This window comes from Castanea sativa, chromosome 2, assembly GCF_040712315.1.
Source record: "Castanea sativa cultivar Marrone di Chiusa Pesio chromosome 2, ASM4071231v1".
Classification (NCBI taxonomy): Eukaryota; Viridiplantae; Streptophyta; class Magnoliopsida; order Fagales; family Fagaceae; genus Castanea; species Castanea sativa.
In genome coordinates this window covers 48,788,874-48,810,699 of record NC_134014.1, presented here as the reverse complement: position 1 = coordinate 48,810,699, position 21,826 = coordinate 48,788,874, and the positions used below count along the sequence as shown (strand labels likewise).

General features: G+C 34.5%; 2 protein-coding genes across 4 annotated transcripts; both read right to left on the bottom strand.

Annotated features, from left to right (window-relative positions):
- Positions 1–4,274: 4,274 nt before the first annotated feature.
- On the bottom strand, positions 4,275–13,516 carry LOC142624700 (gamma carbonic anhydrase 1, mitochondrial-like). The gene is made up of 5 exons (XM_075798411.1): positions 13,159–13,516; positions 8,992–9,135; positions 5,936–6,061; positions 5,686–5,837; positions 4,275–4,879 (listed from the first exon to the last, which is right to left on the bottom strand). The coding sequence occupies exons 1-5, from the start codon at positions 13,271–13,273 to the stop codon at positions 4,604–4,606; spliced, it is 813 nt and encodes a 270-aa protein (XP_075654526.1). The 5' UTR covers positions 13,274–13,516; the 3' UTR covers positions 4,275–4,603.
- Positions 13,517–15,367: 1,851 nt separating this feature from the next.
- Positions 15,368–20,348, bottom strand: LOC142624283 (soluble inorganic pyrophosphatase-like). Of its 3 annotated transcripts, none has more exons than XM_075797810.1 (9): positions 20,212–20,348; positions 19,022–19,172; positions 18,909–18,937; positions 18,123–18,188; positions 17,403–17,510; positions 17,237–17,302; positions 16,211–16,331; positions 15,800–15,881; positions 15,368–15,633 (listed from the first exon to the last, which is right to left on the bottom strand). In XM_075797810.1, exons 2-9 carry the CDS (start codon positions 19,152–19,154, stop codon positions 15,591–15,593), a joined length of 648 nt encoding a protein of 215 aa, XP_075653925.1. In that variant the 5' UTR covers positions 19,155–19,172; positions 20,212–20,348; the 3' UTR covers positions 15,368–15,590. The 3 variants fall into 3 exon arrangements, with proteins under 3 accessions (XP_075653925.1, XP_075653926.1, XP_075653927.1); XM_075797811.1 differs by having other exon boundaries at positions 19,022–19,161; positions 20,212–20,341; XM_075797812.1 differs by lacking the exon at positions 20,212–20,348 and adding an exon at positions 20,014–20,173.
- Between the last annotated feature and the right edge of the window lie 1,478 nt (positions 20,349–21,826).

The window sequence follows — 21,826 nt, the reverse complement described above, 5'->3', positions numbered from 1 at the left end:
CTTGACTTGAAGTTTAAGCTTGGTTTGGATAGCGTGAACGTTTCAAGTGTTCAGCGTTTTTCTTTTTTTTTTTCCCCCTGCTGCCCGTTTTTGCTTTTAGGGCTGTTCACACACTGTTCATGTAATAAAGAATGAAGGAGAGAATAGGAGTAAAATTTCAGTAAACCTGTGAAACGATAAATTTCAGTTAGCTCAATTGATAAAGTCTATTGTCATTAAATAAGATATATGTGATTCAATTCTTGTTTATACCAATAACCAATTAATATATTGACCTAACAATAATAAACAATTATCATCTAACAGATACTATAGTTTTGAAAAATAATATTCTCTTTATTAAAAAAAAAAACTCACCGTTATTTCCGTATGCACATTTTCACAACCTTGTGAAGTCAATGAGATTATTTTTATAATTTTACTTATGTGGTTTTTTTTTTTTTTTTTTTGGTTGAGAATCTTTATTTATGTGTTTTGGTAAATATATTTTTGCTAGTTTATTTGTTATAAAATGGAATTTAAGGTAAATTTTAAATAAATAAGAAAATTCGTTAATCAAACACACAAGACATATATGTATATGTAAAAATATAGTTCTACTTAATATAATATATTGCTTCAAAAAATTGCACATTAAGGTAAAATGAATCCCATCCAAATGAAGCATACTCTCTTCCAACATATGTATATATATTAGAAACAATATATTAAAACATTTATTTCTCAAAAAGTAGAAAGTAGTGTAAAGAATAAAACCGGATTCTTGGTATCCGAATGTAATTTAGCAAAACAATGACATTTAGCAAAACAATGACAGTATCTTCTTTTGATTACTTTGGCTTTTGTCCCCGTATACCCCGCCATCACCCCCAATGTACTCCTGTCTTCCACTTTTTCTTTCTTCCAAATATTAACCTATTTCTTTTGTTTTTTCAAAGATTCAAAGTAGTTTTCAACATTTTTTTCCCCCACTTTAAAAGTTCTATACTTCTATTTAGTTGTGACTTGAATTGATCGTATCAAACAAAAGTAAGTTTCAAATCAAATGCCTACTTTTCTTTTCTTTTTTTCTCTTTTGATATGATCCTGTTTCTAGTAGTTAGCCATTCACAATGCTTCATATGTGTTTTGGATTAGTTACTTTTTTTCTTTCTTTCTTTTTTACAGTAGTTGGTAGTTGTTGTATAACTTTCTAAGTATAATTATATTTTTATTGATTTTTTAAAAATCAATAGTAAAATTATTATGAACAAAAATGGATAGGGGCGACTTAAATTGACATCTTTTATTTGGACGTGATTATAGTAGCATCCTACTCGTTGAGCTCAGCCTGCGTAAACAGGAGATCTAAATGAGCCATAACAGTCCCTTCAAGGACGTTATTTAAGCATAAAAAAAATTAATATAAACACATACATATAATTCCATTGCAGTGCATGGGATGGGTTCTTCTGTAAATTTACCAATAAAAAAAAATTGAGTTTTTGAAAATCCTTGCTGGGTAGGCCCTTCTGTAAGCTTCATGGCTCATAACAATTTTGGCAATTAACTAAAAAGATGAGGCTCTTATATTACATGGGGGCCATAGTGTTGGCCACTTTATAAATAGTTTATATTAGTAACATCTTGTAGAAGCTTGAAAAGTCATCATTCCTGCATATAATAATCGATTTGTTTGTCTACCATGTAAAAAAATACTAATGAATAGACAATACATAATGTAGTTTTTGTACAATGAACAAGACAGGATCACATGCATGTAAGTATCTTTGCAACTTCTGGGTCTACTCTGATTACTCATGCTATGGAGTGCTCCAAGTGTTGGTCAACATGATAATTGATCAAAACATGTGGGTCATTTTCTTCTCTCAGGTCATTTTCTTGTCAGTTATATAGCATAGAATTGGTACTCTCTAAAATGTTTATCGCCAATCATATTATAAATTTTGGTTGGTATGCTTAGTGGGGGGCACATAATTGGATATACTATTTGTATATACTATTTGTTATATATTAGTATTGCAAAGGTCAAAGAATTGCTTAATCAATGAACAAAAATTATTACAGTACCTATACCTGGAATCACTGTGACTGAGTGGGATAGAACGTATTCTGAGTTTCTGACTGAGGAGGCTTCGAAATCACATGGACTATTAAAAGGGTCTCTCAGTTTCTTTTTCTTTTTTTCTTTTTTTTTTTATATATATGAAATGGCACTGTGAATCTTCATGGGGACCATTCTTCATTCACCAGTTTAAAATATTTAAGTCCATGCAATTTTATCAATAGTTAAGTATAAATGTCCAGTCAAGCCTCTTGAGATTGATGCCATTAGTTCAAACATATTCCTCCTCTCTTTCAGACCTTTTTTTTTTTTTTTTTTTTTTTAAAGTATAGCAATAGCCTATCAGAATTTTTTATTTTTGTCAAGTACCCGGCCAAATTTAATTATAACAAAATATTTGAAAAACATATAATATGCACTTTATTCTGTTTGTTTCGGCACTCTTTTACTTTTTTTCTTTCCCTATTTGATCCATGTGTTTTTTAATTAGATTTTTGCTAAAAATTTATTTATTTGTTTGTTGAAAATTATATAAAGTACAATTGCAAATGAAAAAAAAAAAATACATATACGAATAAGGCATAAAACTAAAATAAGAAAATTTAATCCAAACTCTTGCCTATGTACGGTCTTTAGTTTTAAACCCTATTTTATTCTAAGGATAACTATACTTTTATCAACTTTAAACAAATTAGTTAACAGTAAGTCTAAAAGCACATCAAAATTGATATTCACACCTAAATAATATGACAAGTTGTTAATGGTAGATAATAAAGTAATGTCAATAGTAAGCTTATATGATAATCAATAATAACTTTCCAACTTAGTATGCGTGAACTTTGTTATCAAAATTGTTGTGTTTGTGCTCCATTGCTCATAAGTTAATAAGTTTTCAACAAAAACTAATTCAAAGACAGTTTCTTTTTTCATACTCTCCAGATGATTCCCATTTACACTTCATTCCCATATCATTGCCTTTCAGTCTCTTATGTACCTGTCTTTTCTTCATCATCTTTTTCTTTCAATAATTTTGAAACTAGTCCTCCTGTCTTGTTGGTCCGATGACGATGATGATGATGATGATGATGAAGAATAATAAACAATAAGAAAAATAATAGCAAAACCAACCTGAAAGTGCCATTTATTGGCCAAACTCTTTTGACACTTCGCATTCTCTTAGGTTACTTGCATGTTAGATTTGTTTTGTGACGTGTGTAGACAAGTGTATTAGGTTGGACTTGTCCCTTTTCCTTAAACGAACTCCATATTTCTTTTCGTGCCGACAATTTTTTAAGTGACTATGTTAATGATAATAGGTCATTATTAACTTAACTGTGATGTTTGAATCATTCATAAGGTCATCAATAATAGCTCTATGAACAAAATCGCAGGCTTGGTTGGGGTTAATTGCTAGCCTATAATAGCTCTCTACCTGAACCAATTAAGAGCTTCGGACACAGAAACTGGAACAAAAAGTAAAATAGCTACAGTTGGGAAGGATAGAACCTCCATCACAAAAGCCCACATGAATCAATTATTTAACTCTTCTTTTCTTTGTTCAATGCAGCCCATTGGGATTGAATGATCGAAATCTTGCCTTTTCACCCAACAAACTCATTTATGATGCATATAACAGAAACTATTTTATTTGTCTCAATTTATTATATCTGCAGGATTTTCATAGTTCTTGTCTCAGTTAAGGGCAAGTCAAAGCAACCAACAGATTTTGTTACTTGTTATGCTTTAAAAAGATAATTGTAAAAAGGGAGAGCAGGTTTGAATGATTGGGCTGCGCCAGCGCCACTTGCGAGTAATTTTTCTATGGATTTTTTTTGGAGAAACATGCCTAGAAGGTTATATTGATGAATAAAAATGAAGGAACTAAGAACTACAGAAGAATCATCAGGTGGAACGTCTACTAACCAAACCTGATAGTCAGCTAAGGACAGCTTTTCTTGCTTAAACGTGAGCTGTGGCACTACCGCTACATTTAGCGTGTTTGAGAGCAAAAAATCTAAAGCCAGATAAGAGAAATTTGCAATCGTTGATCATCACCACACCAAAATGAGCAAAACTTGACTCCTCCATCAATAAGTGGTCGATGATGATTTGAGCATCACCTTCGATAATTACGTTATCAAGATAGACCAACCAAAAGTCCAGGCTCATATTATAAGAGCTATCATAAAAATCATTGAACGCTCCAGTATACCTGATTCCGTGCTCTTTATTCCAACATAAAATATGCAAAGCAATTGAATTTTACAACTACTGATCAGTGAGAGCTTCACGGATGGCATAGGCATTCAGATACAAGTTCCATTGTAGCCGTTCTCAAAAAATAGAAAATGAAGTTTCTGATCAGCCTGAGAGGATGAGCAGAGCCATGTATCAGTAATGTAAACAAAGATCTGACCTTAACACTTTGCCCAACCCCCAAAAAATTATTGGATATGAAAATCGGCATGTAACCAAAAAAAAAAATCCACTGACAACAAATCTCACGAGGAGTTAGCTTCCTCAGGCAAGTCACACTTTTTAAGTAGCCTTTGGTACTTTGTGCAAGATATTATCAGGAAGGATAAGCTCTGGAGGTGTTTCACGTACAACACCCAGCATTGAGTCATAATCCTCATCACGGCGAGCAAACTTCTTGCGTAGTAACTTCTCCAATTCAATCTCATCAAAGCTCTTTGCATTTTCAGCTGCATGAACCTGTGCCAAGTTGGAATAATTTAAGGCTGACTGGGAGATAAAGGACATCTCTTCTTCTGTGAGTTTCCTGAGGAACTTTGCTGGATTACCTGCCCACACCTGCGGTAACAATTTAAGAGATTTGCTAAGATAATATGAAGCTCAGATTCAAGGTATGCATAAATGCTAAGGACTCCTAGAGACTAATGGAAAAATCAGGCAGGAGCCCATGTGAACTCAAGTGCAAGTCTAAAAAAATGAAAAATCAATTATTTCCAAGAGTGAAAGACTTGGATTTGGAATGATGGAAACAGAATAAATGTGTTACATACCATATTTCAACTCCAAGTACACGACACAAAATAGAATTCAAATAATTAAGCAAATGGCTTTATATGTAGATCAAAGTGCAATGTATACATTGAAAGTATAATATTAGAATTAGTAAACTTTGCTAAAAGATGAAGGCTTAGGTGAGGGCACCATAAGGCGCCACATGTTAACCACCACCCCCCACCCCCCCCCCACCCCCCCCCGCGTTTCTCTCTTTTCCCAAAAAAAAAGGAAAAAAAGAAAAGAAGTTTTGAGCTTAAGCCTGAAAGGTATCCCTGGTCAAACTCCAAGTACACGACACAAAATAGAATTCAAATAATTAAGCAAATGGCTTTATATGTAGATCAAAGTGCAATGTATACATTGAAAGTATAATATTAGAATTAGTAAACTTTGCTAAAAGATGAAGGCTTTTCTTTTTGGGCTTAAGCCTGAAAGGTATCCCTGGTCAAACTCCTACAACAATTCCCCCTGGAGTAATTCATTTGGCCAGACTGCCTTTGCATACTTCAGTATACGATTTCATGATCAGAGGATATAACTAGACAAAAAATATTCCAAATTTCAGGCATATGAAGCCAATTTTCACAAACCTCTCCACAAGGGATCCTTGTGTTCTGCCTAACAAGGGCTCCAGCAGCAACCATTGCATGTTTCTCAACATAAGCCCCATCAAGTAAGGTTGCACCCATACCAACAAATGCCTCATCCTCAACAGTACATCCATGTAAGACAGCACTGTGACCTGCCAAATTCAAATTGGAAACCGTAATGGAAAATCCTCATGAAATTCACGTCAGGACCATGTTGATATTATTTGCGATGTGATCACAAGTTGCTCACCCACGGTAACATTGTCACCAATGATAGTTGGTAAAACCTTCCCACTCAAATTAGATTTTGCTACGTGAACAAGGGAATTGTCTTGTATATTTGTTCCAGAGCCAACACTGATGCTGTTAACATCACCTTTCAATAAGAAATCACAATCAGAAGAGAATAAGCACCTTATGAAATGCATGCATGTACACACACACAAGAAAATAAATGAACAAACTTATTACATATGAATAGTTTCACAGGATAACACAAACCACTCAAACAAATTGAAAATAAAAAAAGAGACCAAAAAGGTTACTTTTGATTGAGTTGTGCAACATAAAACAGCTAATGCAGTCATTTTTTTGTGACACGATGTGTTCTAATTTATCCTGCTTTTTTTTCACATCTTACACAGTGATAATGCTTGGGTTCAGTAATTTTCAGTTTTGTGATGTGATATAATGGTGAGAAGGGTGTGCTGTTTCCTGTATAAAAGAATGTGGTTGTAATAGGGATGGCAAGCTTGAATTTTACTTCCTTTCACTTCCATATTGCTTATATGCCAATTCTTTAAATAAAATAAATCCGCAATTCTACTGACATCAACTTTACCTACTTCCAAAGAATAAAGAAGTTCTTATTATTCTTAACAATTATTACAGCAGTGGTTAAGAGATGTACAAGTAGAGTAATACCATTCTATGTGATATGCTCTCTATTTTTTTTTTGGGGCAAATTACACTCCCCTCCCTTGAGGTTTAGAGAAATAATACTCACCCTCAAACTTGAAAGGAATAAACACTCCCCTCCCTTGAGATTTGAAAAAAATAACACTCCCCCCCTTTTGTTAATATTAGTAATGGAATATTCCAATTTTATAAAAGATTCTCTTCACCAAAGTTTAACCATGGTTAGTGAAAAGAGCATTCACATAAAATAAATTAAAATAAAAAACGAAAAGAGCATATTATAAAATATGTTGCTTAAGTGGACTTTTTAGTCTCTTCTAGCACCTTTCCAACTGATTTTTTAAAGTTTGATGATCCTCTTAGATTTTTTGATAGCACCACTCTCCAACACTTTGATCAAAATTTATGAAATAAAACAATTTGTCGAAGCTTTCAAGCTTTTATTATTTAAAAATGAGTTTGAAATTTTCAGAGTCACTTATCAATATAAAAAAACTTTTAGACATTGGTAAATTGGATAGAATTTACATAGGTGCATGTGTGTATGTGTGTGTATCTATATATATATATATATATATATGTTTATCAAAGTGTTGTTGTGTTGCTGTTTTTATTTCATTGCAATTTATTTTGTTAGACCACATTTTCATCACACAGGATATCTATTTATAGATTTATTAAGCTAGTTTTAATTATTCAAAGTACAAGAGAAACTCTAGAAGTTCAAATCAATTATTTTTCTTCATGCAAGTCAGGTGAGATGTCAATGGCTATTGGCTTCAACTTTCCAACTCATTTTTACATTTACTTCTATACTGCCAAGTAGTCTCTTTGGCTGAATTATTGACAAGTAGCATCCACTTATTGAATTGCAAATTACCTTTCAAGCATTACAGACACAATGGAAATAGTTTGGGCTTTTTCCAAATGCTAGAACTACTTCTCAAAAACTAATTTTTTAGTTATATTAATTTCAAAATTTTGGTTTAGGACATTCAACGAATATAAAATCTTCAAAAAAAAAATGCAGAAGAAATAAGATAATAGAGCATGAGTAAATATCCAAAGCATTGTGTAACAAACAAATTAAGCATTTTCAAACAAAATCCATCAACGGAAATGTCTTTGAACTTTGAAGTAAACCCATTAACAACAACAAAAATCGAGCTTTTTCAACCAAAAAAAAAATTAAAGCTTTACAAATTGTTTTGTGAATATTATACCATTGTGCACATAACAATCTATCTTTTTTTTTTTTTGATAAGTAAGATGTTTATTGATATCAAAAAATGAAACACCCTAGTACACAGGGAGTGTACAAGGGTTAAACAGTCAAAAACAAAAATTACAAGAATCTAAGAAATCAAGAAAAGATAAAGATGATTGGTTCTGCAAAGCAGTCAACCAATCTCTAAGGGTTCTAAAGAAAAATAGCTTCAAGTCTGAAATTGATCTCTCCTTATCTTCAAAGCACCTGCTATTTCTCTCTCTCCAAAGACACCACAATAAGCAATGTGGAACAATCATCCATATATGCCCATTTCGATGACAACCAAATTTGCCTTGCCAACATGCTAATAGCCCCACTACAGATTGCGGCATCACCCAGCTAACTCCAAACAATCCAAACACCATTGCCCACATATCCATTGCAACCGGATAATGGAGAAAAAGATGATCAACCGATTCACCATTGCACTTACACATGTAACACCAATCCAATATCCAAATCTATCTACACATAAATTCCAAAAATCCATGGCTCAGCTATGCTAAAATACAAGAAATTTTGAGAGTTTTGTCAACATTTACCTAGTTATTCAACTTTTGTCGTATTCACCGTGGAATCATTGTTGGGCCATGGGATGGGAGGTTATAAGGGACCAGCTGAGGTGTATTTGTTACTGTGAATTTGTAAATAAAAGTCCTTAACATCAATCTAGGTTTTCAAAGAAGTGGGAATGGATGATTGCCAAAATTTTGGGTTTTGTAAAACTTTTAAGAATAAGTTGAGGGCAATTTTGGAAATATGTTCTTAACTAAAGGGTAGGTTAGTACACAACATTTTTATCATCAATTTAACAGAGTTTAGTTAAATGAATGTCAAAGGGGGAAAATGTTTTTTCCTTTTAAGTTTAGGGGTGAGTGTCATTTTCTTAAACCTCAAGGGAGGGGAGTGTTATTTGCCCTTTTTTTTTGTCACAATCATAAAATAAGAATGTATCACACTGTCGACCAAGGCACGTTTTGAGCACAACTAGAACATTCATTGTAACAATTACAAGCACTATATTAGAAAATACTATAAGAAAAGATATGGCTGAAACATGAAACTAGCAGTGTACATGGTGCTTTATACATCCTTAAGTTTCATTAGGTGCAACATACCTCTCAAAACACATCCATACCAAATGGAAGAACCTCGTCCCACCTGAACATCGCCAATGACAGATGCACTTGGGGCCACAAATGCATCCTTATCAACCACAGGAGCTTTGTCAAATATGTTCATGAGTGTCCTATGCCTAGACACTACATAAAAAAAATATATATAACCATCACTTATAAAATCCCAAGTTAATAGTTTTAAGAGGGTATGCAAAGTCTAGAGGAATTAAAATTAAAACAACAGAAGTTAATCAAAGCTAAAGAACTTCATGCATGAACATGATTGCAAAAAAAGCATTTGGCTATGGCCACCAAAGCCGAGAAATATTTAAAGACGATAACAAAAAGGAAGTAATGCCGTGCATGGGGAAAACTAATCAAACCAAAGAATTAGTTCGTATAGAATACAATTGTAACAAATTGAAAAAATGGAGCCCCTGACCTGGTTTCCAACATCAACCAATTTCACCTTCAAAAATTTTTTTTAGAATTTGAGGCCACAGCCATCCTAACTCTATCGCCAGAGTGATAGACTACTAATCAAGCTCCATATTCACCAAGTCCAAGTAGCGGCAAGGAATTGGGACAACAAAACTAACAATTATAAGCAACATCCAACAGCTTCAAAAGCTTTGATCAACAATTAAATCCACTCAAGAATACTAAAAAGTTCCCCAATCTGATAACAACCAGATAGTTATCTACATAGAAATATGCACCACCAAAGATATGAATATAAGAACAGAAGAATATAAAATCCAACAGCAAACCTCATCTTCGGAACTCTTTTTTTGATAAGTAATAAAGCTTTATTGAAATCAAAAAGAGAGAGACACCAAGTACACAGGGAGTATACAGGGGTGAAAAAGTCAAATACGAACATTACAAAAATCAAGCAAATCCAAAATGGAAGAAAAATGATGGTTTCTCCACACGGAGAACCAGTCCAATAAGGTTCTGAAAAATAGAAGCTTGAGATCAGGCATGGAACGATCATTGTCTTCAAAACACCTACTATTTCTCTCCTTCCATATACTCCACATCAAACAATGAGGAACAACCATCCAAATATCTCCATTACGATGGCGATCAAAACGACCTTGCCAGCATGCAAATAGCCCAACAACAGACATTGGCATAACCCAACAAGCTCCAAATAAACCAAAAACCATATACCACAACTCCAAAGCAACCGGACAATGAAGGAATAGATGGTCAACAGTTTCACTATTACACTTGCACATATAACACCAATCCAAAATGCAAATTTTTATTTTCCTTAAATTGTTAATTGTCAGACATTTCCCCAAGGCAGCAGTCCATACGAAGAAAGCCACCCTAGAGGAAATCTTCTGCTTCCAAATGTTTTTCCAAGGGAAAAACTGCTCCCTTGTTCTTGTAAGTATTAGAGTCCTTCTCCTACATTCACTAAGCATTTTTAAGTATGGTATTTTATTAAGAGAGAAGGCTACTTCATGTTCACAATGATGAACGCAAAGTAACTTAATAAATTACAAAGAATTATACACAATTGCAAAGTGAATCTTGGAACTCGAGAATGTAGTTGCTATGTGTAAAACTGCACACATGAGACCAATTAAACAAAGCTGAAATCAACAAGTATTCCAACTGATCTTTTGGTATCTCTGTATATTCAAAAGTGCACGTATTAAGTTCTCTCTATAATATCCGCATCAAACATAGCAGAATAAGATTCTAAACATCCGAAGAGTGCTTCCCAAACCAGTTCTTCCACCCAAACAATAAGCCTACTATTGTCCTTGAAAACACCCAATGAATCCCAAACACCTTAAAAACTATGCTCCACAAAACATATGCAACATCAAATTGGAGAAGCAAATGGTCCATTGTTTCTCCACTACACCGGCACATACAACACCAACCAACTAAAGAGAAACCTCTCTTGATAATGTTGTCATAGGTAAAAATCTTCCCCCAAGCTTTTGACCAACAAAAGAAAGACACACTCTTTGGGGCCTTAACCGCCAGATACTCTTCCAAGAGAATGAAATAGCATTTGTAACTCAAATACTCTTCCAAGAGAATGAAATAGCATTTGTAACTCAAATAACTTATACTAAGAATGAACGACAAACTTTCCACTCCTGTTCAAATGTCATCTCATCCTATCTCACCCCTCTCGGCTAGGCACCTGTGAGTTTATAAATTCTTGCAAGGAAGTTACCCACTCTAACTCCCAATCATGAAAGTCATAACATCTCATGTTCCAACCACGTTCCCCCCATCCAATTGGCTATCCAAGACTGAATATACTGACACATTGCTGTCAACTGTGCATGCATACTAGTTAGGATACAAATCTTTTAGAGAATAGTGTCCACTCCATTTATCATGCCAAAACCTTACTCGTGTGCCATCCCCTACATCAAATGTCACATGCTAGAAGTTGTCCCAACTTGCTCTAATAATATGCCAAAGGCTACACCCATGAGTCCCTCTACTTGGTTTTGATCTCCAAACACTCCATACTTTGAAGCTATCACCCAATGCCATAAGTGTGTAATTTTATTCCCAAAGCGCCATAACCATTTCCCCAAAAATGCTTTATTCAAGCTCCCTATCTACCTAACCCCTGAACCACCTTTAGCAATGGGTGAACAAACAATATTCCATGCCACCAAAGGGAATTTGAACTCCTCTTCCGAGGCACCCCACGTGAAATTTATCTATACTCTCTCCAGCCTATGCCTACATCACCCAAGTACTTTCAATTTTCAATGAGAATCTCATTAGGTCCCACGGCTTTTCCCCATTCCCATCTCTTCAATGGGTCCTTAATCTTAGCCATCCTAATTCTTCAAACAAACCTACGATTTTTATCCTCAATTGGTTTATTTAATTCACTCAAATCTCTGGTATCCCTTCCTTTAAAAAGTTTATAAAAATAACATTTCAATCTCTTTCTAATCTTCTCTTCCTTTACTAATACCCTTTGATCTATATCTTCAATGCACTCGGCACAATTTAGATCTCTTGTTTTCATTTCCCTTGTCTTAGCAGTTCTATAAACATTATTTTCTCCAATATTTGTCCTCAATTTTCTATATATTTTATCATCAGTCTTAGATCCAACCCTCTTGGATAGCTTTCTTTTTTAATTACTCTTTGTCGTTTTATGATTTTTTATAAGTGGAGTTTTTTTCTATATCTAGGTAGGCTTCTATAAATCTCTCTCTTAAAGTAACTTAAGTTTGAACCTCCCGCTCCACCACCAAATATCCTTATTTGATTGTCCGCATCCTTTAGGATCTCAAAGCCATTCTTTAACCACTCTTTTAATTTAGCCATTTCATTCCACATCTCGTCAACATCTTCATCTAGAGACTAGACACCACTTGTCTTCTATGACCATTTTATCTTTAAACACAACTTTTTTTTTTCTCTCACTTCAAACCCCACCACCTAATTCTTGAGTTTCTCTCACTAACGTCTCCTATTTTCCATCTTCTAATGCAAATATCTAGCAGCACCAACCTATATTGAGCGGGAAAAAGTTTAGCTTCAAACCAGGTTTGGAGGAAAACTTTGTCTTATTGAATGGCTATGCTCTCTCTTGATATCAACTTACAATCTTTAGAACATATGCTATTAACTTTTCGAGCAAAGATGAAATCTATTAGATTATCGTTTATCTCACTTTTAAAGATAATTTAAGTCACTAAGTGTGAGTCCCTCTTCTTGAACCAAGTGTCCATTAATATCAAATCATACGTTGTTGTAAGAAAGTATAAAATAACTTTTTTTTTTTGATTGATTCCTTAGTCCTATCCTCGGCCTCCAAAAAAAATCTTTCAAAATTCCCCCACTATGTTTTCTTGCATTACCATTTGGGTCTCCTCAAATGAAAAAGTGAGAAAAAAAGTGAATCGTCTAAGATTAATGCATAGCACAAATTATTCCTATTTAATTAACCAACCTCAGAAATATAATAATAATATAAATAAATAAAGTCATACATATTTCGTTCTTTTAAGAGTGTCTGATTAGTGCTTTTTAAAAATAAAAAAAATTAAAGACCTAAAAAAAAAGTTGTGGAAAAATGAAACGATATTGATGGAAATCTGGGTATGTATGTGTGTATGTTTAGAAAAGATGGCAAAAGGAAAAGAGTAGGAAATAGCGTACGTTGCTCTTGGAAGTAGTATTTGCCTTGGAAGCGACAGCCGAGGCGATCGAGGGCTTGCCCCGTCTCGCGGATCCAGAATCCCACGGTGTAGATTGCTTTTCCCAATGTTCCCATCTTCTTCTTCTTCTTCTTTCTGTCTCGATGGGTTTGATTTATTAATCAAATCAAAAGACTGAGGAATTTGCTATCTATTTATTTATTTATTCAGCTGAGAAAAGAAAAGCATTGAGTGGAAATGCTGAAGAAGTAACGAACAGTAAGGTCTGCGTGGTGAGTTGTACCCCAAATGGACAGGGGAGTGTAATTTGGTATGCAGTGCCAGTGGTACCTTTGCTTATTGCACCTGATCGAGCTAAACTACACCTATTTTTCCTACTATTACTGTAAGTAATCCATTGCCTTTCCCCACCTGTCAACCTTCAACTTTTACCGCCCAAGCTGCCACGTTGGATTTATCCCTTTTAACAACAATTAATAAATTTTATATGGGTTTTACTAATACATGAGGCTAAACTATTTTAGAAAAAAATTTATGAAAAAAATAAAATAACTAATTGTTTTGATAATTTTTTCAATTTTTCATAAAAAGTTTCTAAAATGAATTGTTTATGTACCATCAGGACATATATTAACCGGATCCATTATATATATATTAAAAAAAATGTAAAACTTAATTACAATTAGGTACTTAAGCCTAACTAGTAACTTCTTCAATTAAAGATTAAAAAAATCTATAATTGGAGACCGTCGACAATGGTTGGCTACCGGAGATTGAGGATGAATGAGAGGTGGCAAATAATGGAGGAGGGGGGAGGAGTGGAAGTTCAATTGATAAGTTTTAACTGGAGCAGAAAATGAAAGTATAAACCAATTTCAATCATAAATGTCTTTATTTTATGGTCAACTGAAAAACAATTTCAGGTTGACCAACATTTTCAGTCGCCTCAAACATCCATAAATACAAAAAATATTTTCTGGAAATCAATTTCAGCCAAACAAAACGAACTACTCCAATGTATCAATTGTGGCTCATTGGCCCTTAAGAGTGGAGTAACAATTGTGGCTCATTGGCCCTTAAGAGTGGGCAATGGTTTCAAGTTAACGGTGACAGTCGACAGGTGTTTAAAGGTAACAACATTTTCATTTTGTGATCAACGGTGATTGAGTTTTGGTTTGTTTGAAGATTCGGTCGACAGTTGTTTGAAGACAACAAAATTTCATTTTGTGAACAATAATGATTGAGTTTTGGATTGTCAGAAGGTAACAACATTTTATTTTATGATCACGAATGAGTTTTGGTTTGTTTGGAGATTCGGCCAACAAAGGGAGGTGAAGGATTGAGAGAGAAGGGAAGAAGAAAATAAGAGAGAAAGACCAAAAAAATTAAATAATTTTTTTATAATTTTTTTTTTTTACCATGATTACATTATTTTTGGTCCCATACACCAAATTAAGAGTCCATGTGTAATTTTAAATTAAAAGAACATATTGATTTGAACCTACAGTTTCGGGAATTATTTTTCACATTTTTCTCAAAATAATTTTCAAAAATCCCGTTGTGTTTGAAGGTAACAACAAGTCATGGTGATGTCACAACAATTGAGAGTAATAAATTATATCACGCAATGATTTCTTCTTCTTGTTTATTTGTTTATTTTTGTTTGATAAGTAATTAATTTCTTCCTAGGTTATACATTGATTCCGGATCAGATTCATTCAACAATGGCATTGTAACCCCGTGAAGCAAATTACATAGGAAAAACACTTGGCTGATAATATTTGAGCAAACATACAGAATTATCTTGGTCACTTTCATTCTTCTCAATGTCAAAGTAAAATTAACAGGAAAATTTTGCTCCAATGAATGGCTATCAAATTATAGTAACGGTGACACACGGAAGAGGTTTGAGTTTCAACTAAAAGCATCAAATGAAAATATAATACAAGACTGGTTTCAGGAACTCTTTCATATATTATTATGTTGACCACCAACTCATACATCACCAACAAATCTTTAAATGCTCTGTACAACACTAAGGTTTCAGTAACAATTTCAAATTTTCGTACTAGGGCTTCTCTTATTTACCACATTAGCTTATAGGTTTTCCTAGTTCAACTTTCTTATGCTATAATCCTAAGCATGTTCAGCCCTTCACAGATAACCATTATAACAATTCATAATAGGAATCTAACAAAATAATGCAACTCTAGACAACAAACCCAAATTAACATTTCTCTTCCCAGAAGCAGGATCAAATACAGACATTTATAGAAAAGTTGATAGTATTCAAAGTGCGGCATAAGCACCATTCATACCAAGATTACTAATGTTTATGTAGGTGGTATAAAACTTGGGCAGGCATGCAGCAAGAAGTCTATCACCCTATCATAATTAAGTGGTCAGAGCCATTCTAGTTACTTTCCAGGTAAGTTACTGCCTCAAGCTTTCAACAATGTAGGATGCATACAGGTCCCTGCAATGGAAACCATTCATAAAAGGGAAACAACTGTGATCACAAGTTCAAGAAAACAGACTTTAGTAGCTCAAAAAAATCTACACTCATTCATAAACGGACATTAAACAAGAAGATTATAGAGCTTGATTTCATAAAAAGAGAGAAGACATGATGAGAAACTCACATGGAGTACTTGATGGCTTCAATGGCAGACTCAGCTGGCAGGAAGTCTTCCACATCAACTTTCTTGTTTTCATTCTTTTTGTCTATCATACGTTTTGAGTGAAGGGTAAACAATGCAGCCAAGTAGAGATTGTGAACAGATAACCAGAATTTGAAAATAAAATGATCTATCAATCTAGTATCTACTATGAGAATTTATAAATGGTTTGCAATAAATTTATTGAGTAAATGAAATCATGCATGCATATAGTGAAAACAGCATTGAAAATGTCATTTGTCAAACAAATGATTCATGAGCACAATGTAGCTGACCAAGCGCCCCACCCCCCAACCAAACCCCCCATAAAAGAAAAGAAAAGAGAAGAAACAAAGTCTAAGAGCAAGTATACATAGTAAATGAGTGAGAGGATACAGTCCTCAAAAAAACGGCGGATTTCAGCAAGCCGATGTGGAGGAAGCTCCTTGATGTCCTTGTAATGGCGGAACTCAGGATCATCAGCACATACTGCTATGATTTTGTCATCCTTTTCACCCTGCATCAATATTTTTACAACTGGTAATTCCTCTTGCAAATTTGTCCTAAACCTGATGCCCATAAAGAGATTAGAAAGCGTTGGAAAATTTAAAAAATTTGGAAGCTAGCAGATAATATCATAGGGAAAGCAACGGAAACTCCTTTGGTTATTACATCACTGACCACTGCAGCTGTGCCGTATTAAATATCACCGACCTCTCTTGAAGATTGGCATCAAATATAGAGCTGGATTTTTTTTTTTTTTTTCTTGAGATAAAATATATACCAGGACATTGAAAGGCTGAAAGTAACAGATATTGATGCTAGATCAATACCAGGGAATTCATACTCCCTTTCATGAAAAGGTCCAAGGTAGGACAATCAACTTGGACCCCTACTTAAACCCAAAAATCAGATAACCCAAGCAACTTGTAGTATTTATATGATGGGGTAATTATTACTTCATAGTTCATACCAACAGTATACTCACCTCATACACATCATGTGTAAAATATGGACATTCTTGGAAAATGTGGACACCTGGTGTCCACATTTTACACATGGTGTGTATGGACTGTGTATACTGTTAGTGTGAAATAATAATTTTCCTACAAGATAATGCAGGGAAGCACATAATACGACACAAGGAAAATCTTTGTCCAGTATTATACTTCCTGCATTAAGGATAATACTGGACAAAGATAATACTGGATAATCTTTGTCCAGTATTATCCTTAATGCAGGAAGTCACTTAATATAAGCATATAACACACGCACAAAAAGGAGAACCTTTGTCCAGTAATATCCTTGGGCAGCTAATTGTTATATTTCCCTAACAGCCCCTCAAATCTGTGATATTATATTATTCAAATAAGAAATAAATGTCAGTACCACAATATAGGCAGCAAAAGATACACCTTTTACCTGGTCAATCATAGGCATTAATCCAATAGCACGAGCACGAAGGAAAGTACAAGGTAGCACAGGCTCCTATGCAAGGAAGTCCAAGAATAGAATGTTTCAGTTCAGAAATTAAACTATTTCATACTGTTTTCACTGTATCAAAGGTTATGTGTCTAAAGGATGCTACCTGCATCAGTACCAGGACATCCATGGGATCACTGTCTTCACAAATTGTTCGTGGGATGAAACCATAGTTGTGTGGATAAACGACAGATGAGTAGAGAACACGATCAACCTATTTCAAAAACTCACATGCTTGAGTTTTTTTCTTAATGTAGCAAATGCATAAAATTAATATAACATGCCAATACCCTAGAAACACTATGATGGGAATATAAAGGAATATATAAGCAAGAGCATTTATATGATCCTCCTCACATAAAATAACAGGATCTTATGTGTAGGAAAAGAGGGATTGTGGATTATGATATAATTAATTTCACTGTAATCTTACTTACATGCATGAATTATAGGACTTTACAACCCTTCCAAAGATGTATGTATAAAAAAGAAAATATTCACCTCCGTTGCTTAATAGAGTTGAGATTATCAAATGGTAGACAATTAGCATCTGGTTAAATTTTTACGCATTTTGAAAAACTTCATGACAATAAGACTTATATATAGCTTTTAGGGCAGTTGAAGGTGGGAACATTCCATAACAAAATGGATGCCCTCCAAAGCAAAGGGTACGAAAATAACTAGTAGCGGAACATACAAATAAATTGAGTTTAACCTAAATAAATAAAAAACAAGCTTACTGCTAGAAACAAAGCATCTGAACAGGAACATATTGGATTAAGAATTGGAAGGTTGAATTAAAGTTAAAGCAGAAGAAAACTCATACTTTTATAAGGCCACTTGTCTTGTCAAGCTCGTACTTAACCTTGCTGCCTTTTCCAATTTCAACAACCTGCCACACAAATTCACATTGGGATTTGAAAACCAGAAAGATTTTGGTACACAACATATAATTCTTTAGACACTGAGAAAACATATATTACACCAGGATTAATTATTGGAGAAAAAAACATCTTATTTAAAGAAGTGCAAGATGCTTTGATGGGTGTGAAAGGACTATGGTAGAAGTGAAAGAGATTTGTATGAAGACACTGCGCTCAAGTGGATGACAGCTTCCAGGGATGTTTTCCTTCTCAAATTTAGTTGAGCTTATGGATTTGTGCAGTTTTAGAGTATTGTAGTGATGTTCAGCTAGTATACTCTCAGTGTACTTGTGTTCAGTTTTTCTAATAAAATTTATTAATTATCAAACAAAAAAAATAAAAATAAATAAATAAACAAGGAGAAGAAATCATTGCGAGATATAATTCCAGAAAGGTCATTATAGCTTTCTGTTTCACACATCTTGTTAAATAGCAGGGTCCTCCCCATTGGAGGAACAACACAATTCTATTTAGTGTACATTCTTACCGACCACACTAATGCACAAACAAGCTCTCAGTCACTTGACTTCTCCTTAATGTAGATATTGATATGGAAGTTTGATGGAATTAAGAGAAATCAGTAAGATATACCATATATACATCTAGCAGATTGCCCATAGGCCCATAATACTTGCTAAAGACTCTTTTAGAAATTCGTAACAAGAAATATTTAAGAAAACAAAACTTACACAGTTGAAAACTGATGGAGCACCTGGTCCTGCATAGGCAAAAATGTTGAGCATTAAGCACAAGTCACATAAACATTCATACACAGTAGACTAAAAGCTGGACAGCGTTTTACCAATCTCCAAGTCATGCCAGGGATGAGCAGCTACAGATCTTCGGGACATTGAATTAAGGATCCTCTCATTGAGAACCACCTGTGGGAATCCCGACGAAGTTCTCCCACTCGCTTCTCCACCGTTCCTAGCCATGTTCAACCTTTACAATACCTTAATAAACATAAGAATGCAATCGTATAACCATCCTCAATAAACCAAGATTTGTTTTAATTAAATTATTAGGCTCTGAAAACAAATTTCACTTCAGAAGAAATCACACAAAGAACTGAACTGCAACATTGACAAAAAAATAAATGGATGGCATATAACAAAGAATATTTTCCTTCAAATAAGTGATAAATCACACCAAAAAAACTACAAGAACAAGTGGAGACTGCTAGATTTCCAAGTTAACTAGCAAACATTACCCAGATCTTCGCAGATGGTGCAATAAGGACCCCCAAAAAAAATTATTACGAACCCAAAGTCTAATCAAAATACAGCCAACCAGAAACCAACTGATACACAAGGAGTAATTTCGCAAAACAGATTAACTAAATTCATAATCAGAAGATTCACAATATTTATAATTCTGGCAAGGCTACTTCAATTAGTAGTTGAAAACATCATGCACCAACAACAACAAGCATAAACAAAATTTCAAAGCAGAACCCAAAATTTCTTGAATAATTTACTTATCATCTAACCCAAGTAGAACAATCACAAAGAAGAACCCAAAATTTCATGAATAAGGACTCAACATTTAACCCAATTAGTAAAAATCCTTACAGGGCTCACACACATGGGCAACATAATAAATTATTTAGCTTAAAAAATCAAAGTAAAAGTTGGTAAAGCATTATTAACAAAGCTGATAACCAAAAAATTATTGAAAAGTAGAAGTAACAAACAGAACAAGATTAACAATCAAATAAAATAACAACAATAATGAATACTAAAAAGAAAAGTCACAATAAACCAAACAAAACCCATAAACGAAATCAACATGTACATGAAAATCACATCAAGATACAGTCTCTTTAGAGGGTTTCATCAAATGGGTATTCACCAAAGCTGCTCTTTCAGTCAAACACAACACAAATTTTCAAGACAACGCATTTTTTTTTTCTTAATAATTACAAGCAAAACAAACATAAACAAAGTTGTTCGCCACCATTGAGATTTGAGAAAAGGGATAAGAAGCACTCACAGTCACAGATAGACAGCCACTGAAAATTCCCACTTTACGCTAAGCTTTCCTTTTTGCGTGTACTGAGAATTTGAGAGCTCAAAAATTAAAAATTAAAAGATTTTATTTAAACAAAGAGGGTCGGTGCTTGTCGCTTCACTCATGTTCAGCGGCCAGTCATAAGTGAATACGCGCCGTTCGATTTCAACGGTATAAATCTGACGGCTGTGGGTGCTGCCATGTGTCAGAGAGCTTTATTTTATTCTCGAAAAGCGGGAAGCCTTGGAAAAAACCGGGTACTAAGGCTGCGTTTGTTTCATTGTAGAATATTTTTCGAGAGTAAAATAATTTTAGGTAAAAATATTTTCAAGAAATGAAAATATTTTATAGTATTTGGTTGCATTTTAAAAATTATGTTAGAAAATAATTTCAAGTATTTGGTAATATTTTGAAAATGTAAATTTTCTACTAGTTTCAGCCATTTTCTCAAATTCCAAACAAATTTATAATAAAAAATTGCAATAATCCACCACCGACCACTACAAACCCAGCCACCGCCGGCCACTACAAACCCATCCACCACATAACCAATTAATCTGAAAAATCATAATCAAAATCAAAGCCTATTAATCTCAAAATCAATATCAAAACCATCTACCAAAACTCATAATCCACCACCATTGAAACCCACAAACCACCGTAGCCAACAATCCACGACCCCATTCGACCATTATCAATGCTTAAACTCACCCCCAACCCACCACGACTGAAACCCATGAGTCACCCCAACCATCAATCCTCCAAAACCCAAGCAAAAATGTTATTTTACAAAAAATAATAATAATAATAATAATAATAAGGCAGCGATGGCATGGGTGGGGGACTAGATCAGATCGGCGATAAGTGAGAAAGAGGATGAAGGTGAAGCAAATGAGAAACTACCTTCGTCGGCCGAGGGGCTTGCAGGCACGACGGTCAGGGACTGGGATGTGGTGAAATCGAGGTGGGTTTAGCTGGGTTCATCGGAGATGGGTTTGAGCACGATGGAGGAGCTGAGCCGGTGCGATCAGATCGGCAATGGGTTTGAGGGGCGCGATCGGACCGGCAAGGCCGTGGATCGGGGACTAGATCTGGTCTTCACCGGCAATAGCTCTCTCTGTCCTTCGGCTTGGGCTTGGCGTGAGTGATGAGAGCGAGTGAGGAGAGAAATTTTCTGAGAAGAACGGAAATGGTTTGAAGGTAAAATGAAAGTGTAAAATGATTTCCGCCTGAAGCCCTCTTATTTTACGGTCAATTGATTTAATTTTCCCTTTGACTTAATTTTCTGAGCATCCCAAACAGCAAGCACGGTGGAAAATATTTTCTTGATTTCCTTTACCGTTGAAACAAATGCAGCCTAAAATAAAAGAGAGCTGCTGGTGCCACAAACTAGTGCTGGTGGGCACCTCGCCACATTGGCGAGTTGTGCACAAAGTTGTGCACTAATTTGTGGTACTAAAATTTTTCAAAATAAAAATTAGTAGAGCTGATACTATCACTGAGGATGCAGATGAAGGCCTAATGAACGGATTCCACATAAGGAAAGTGGTCAGAATTGTCCAGTAAGGATGAGCCAAGCATTTTGTTTTGGCGTAAA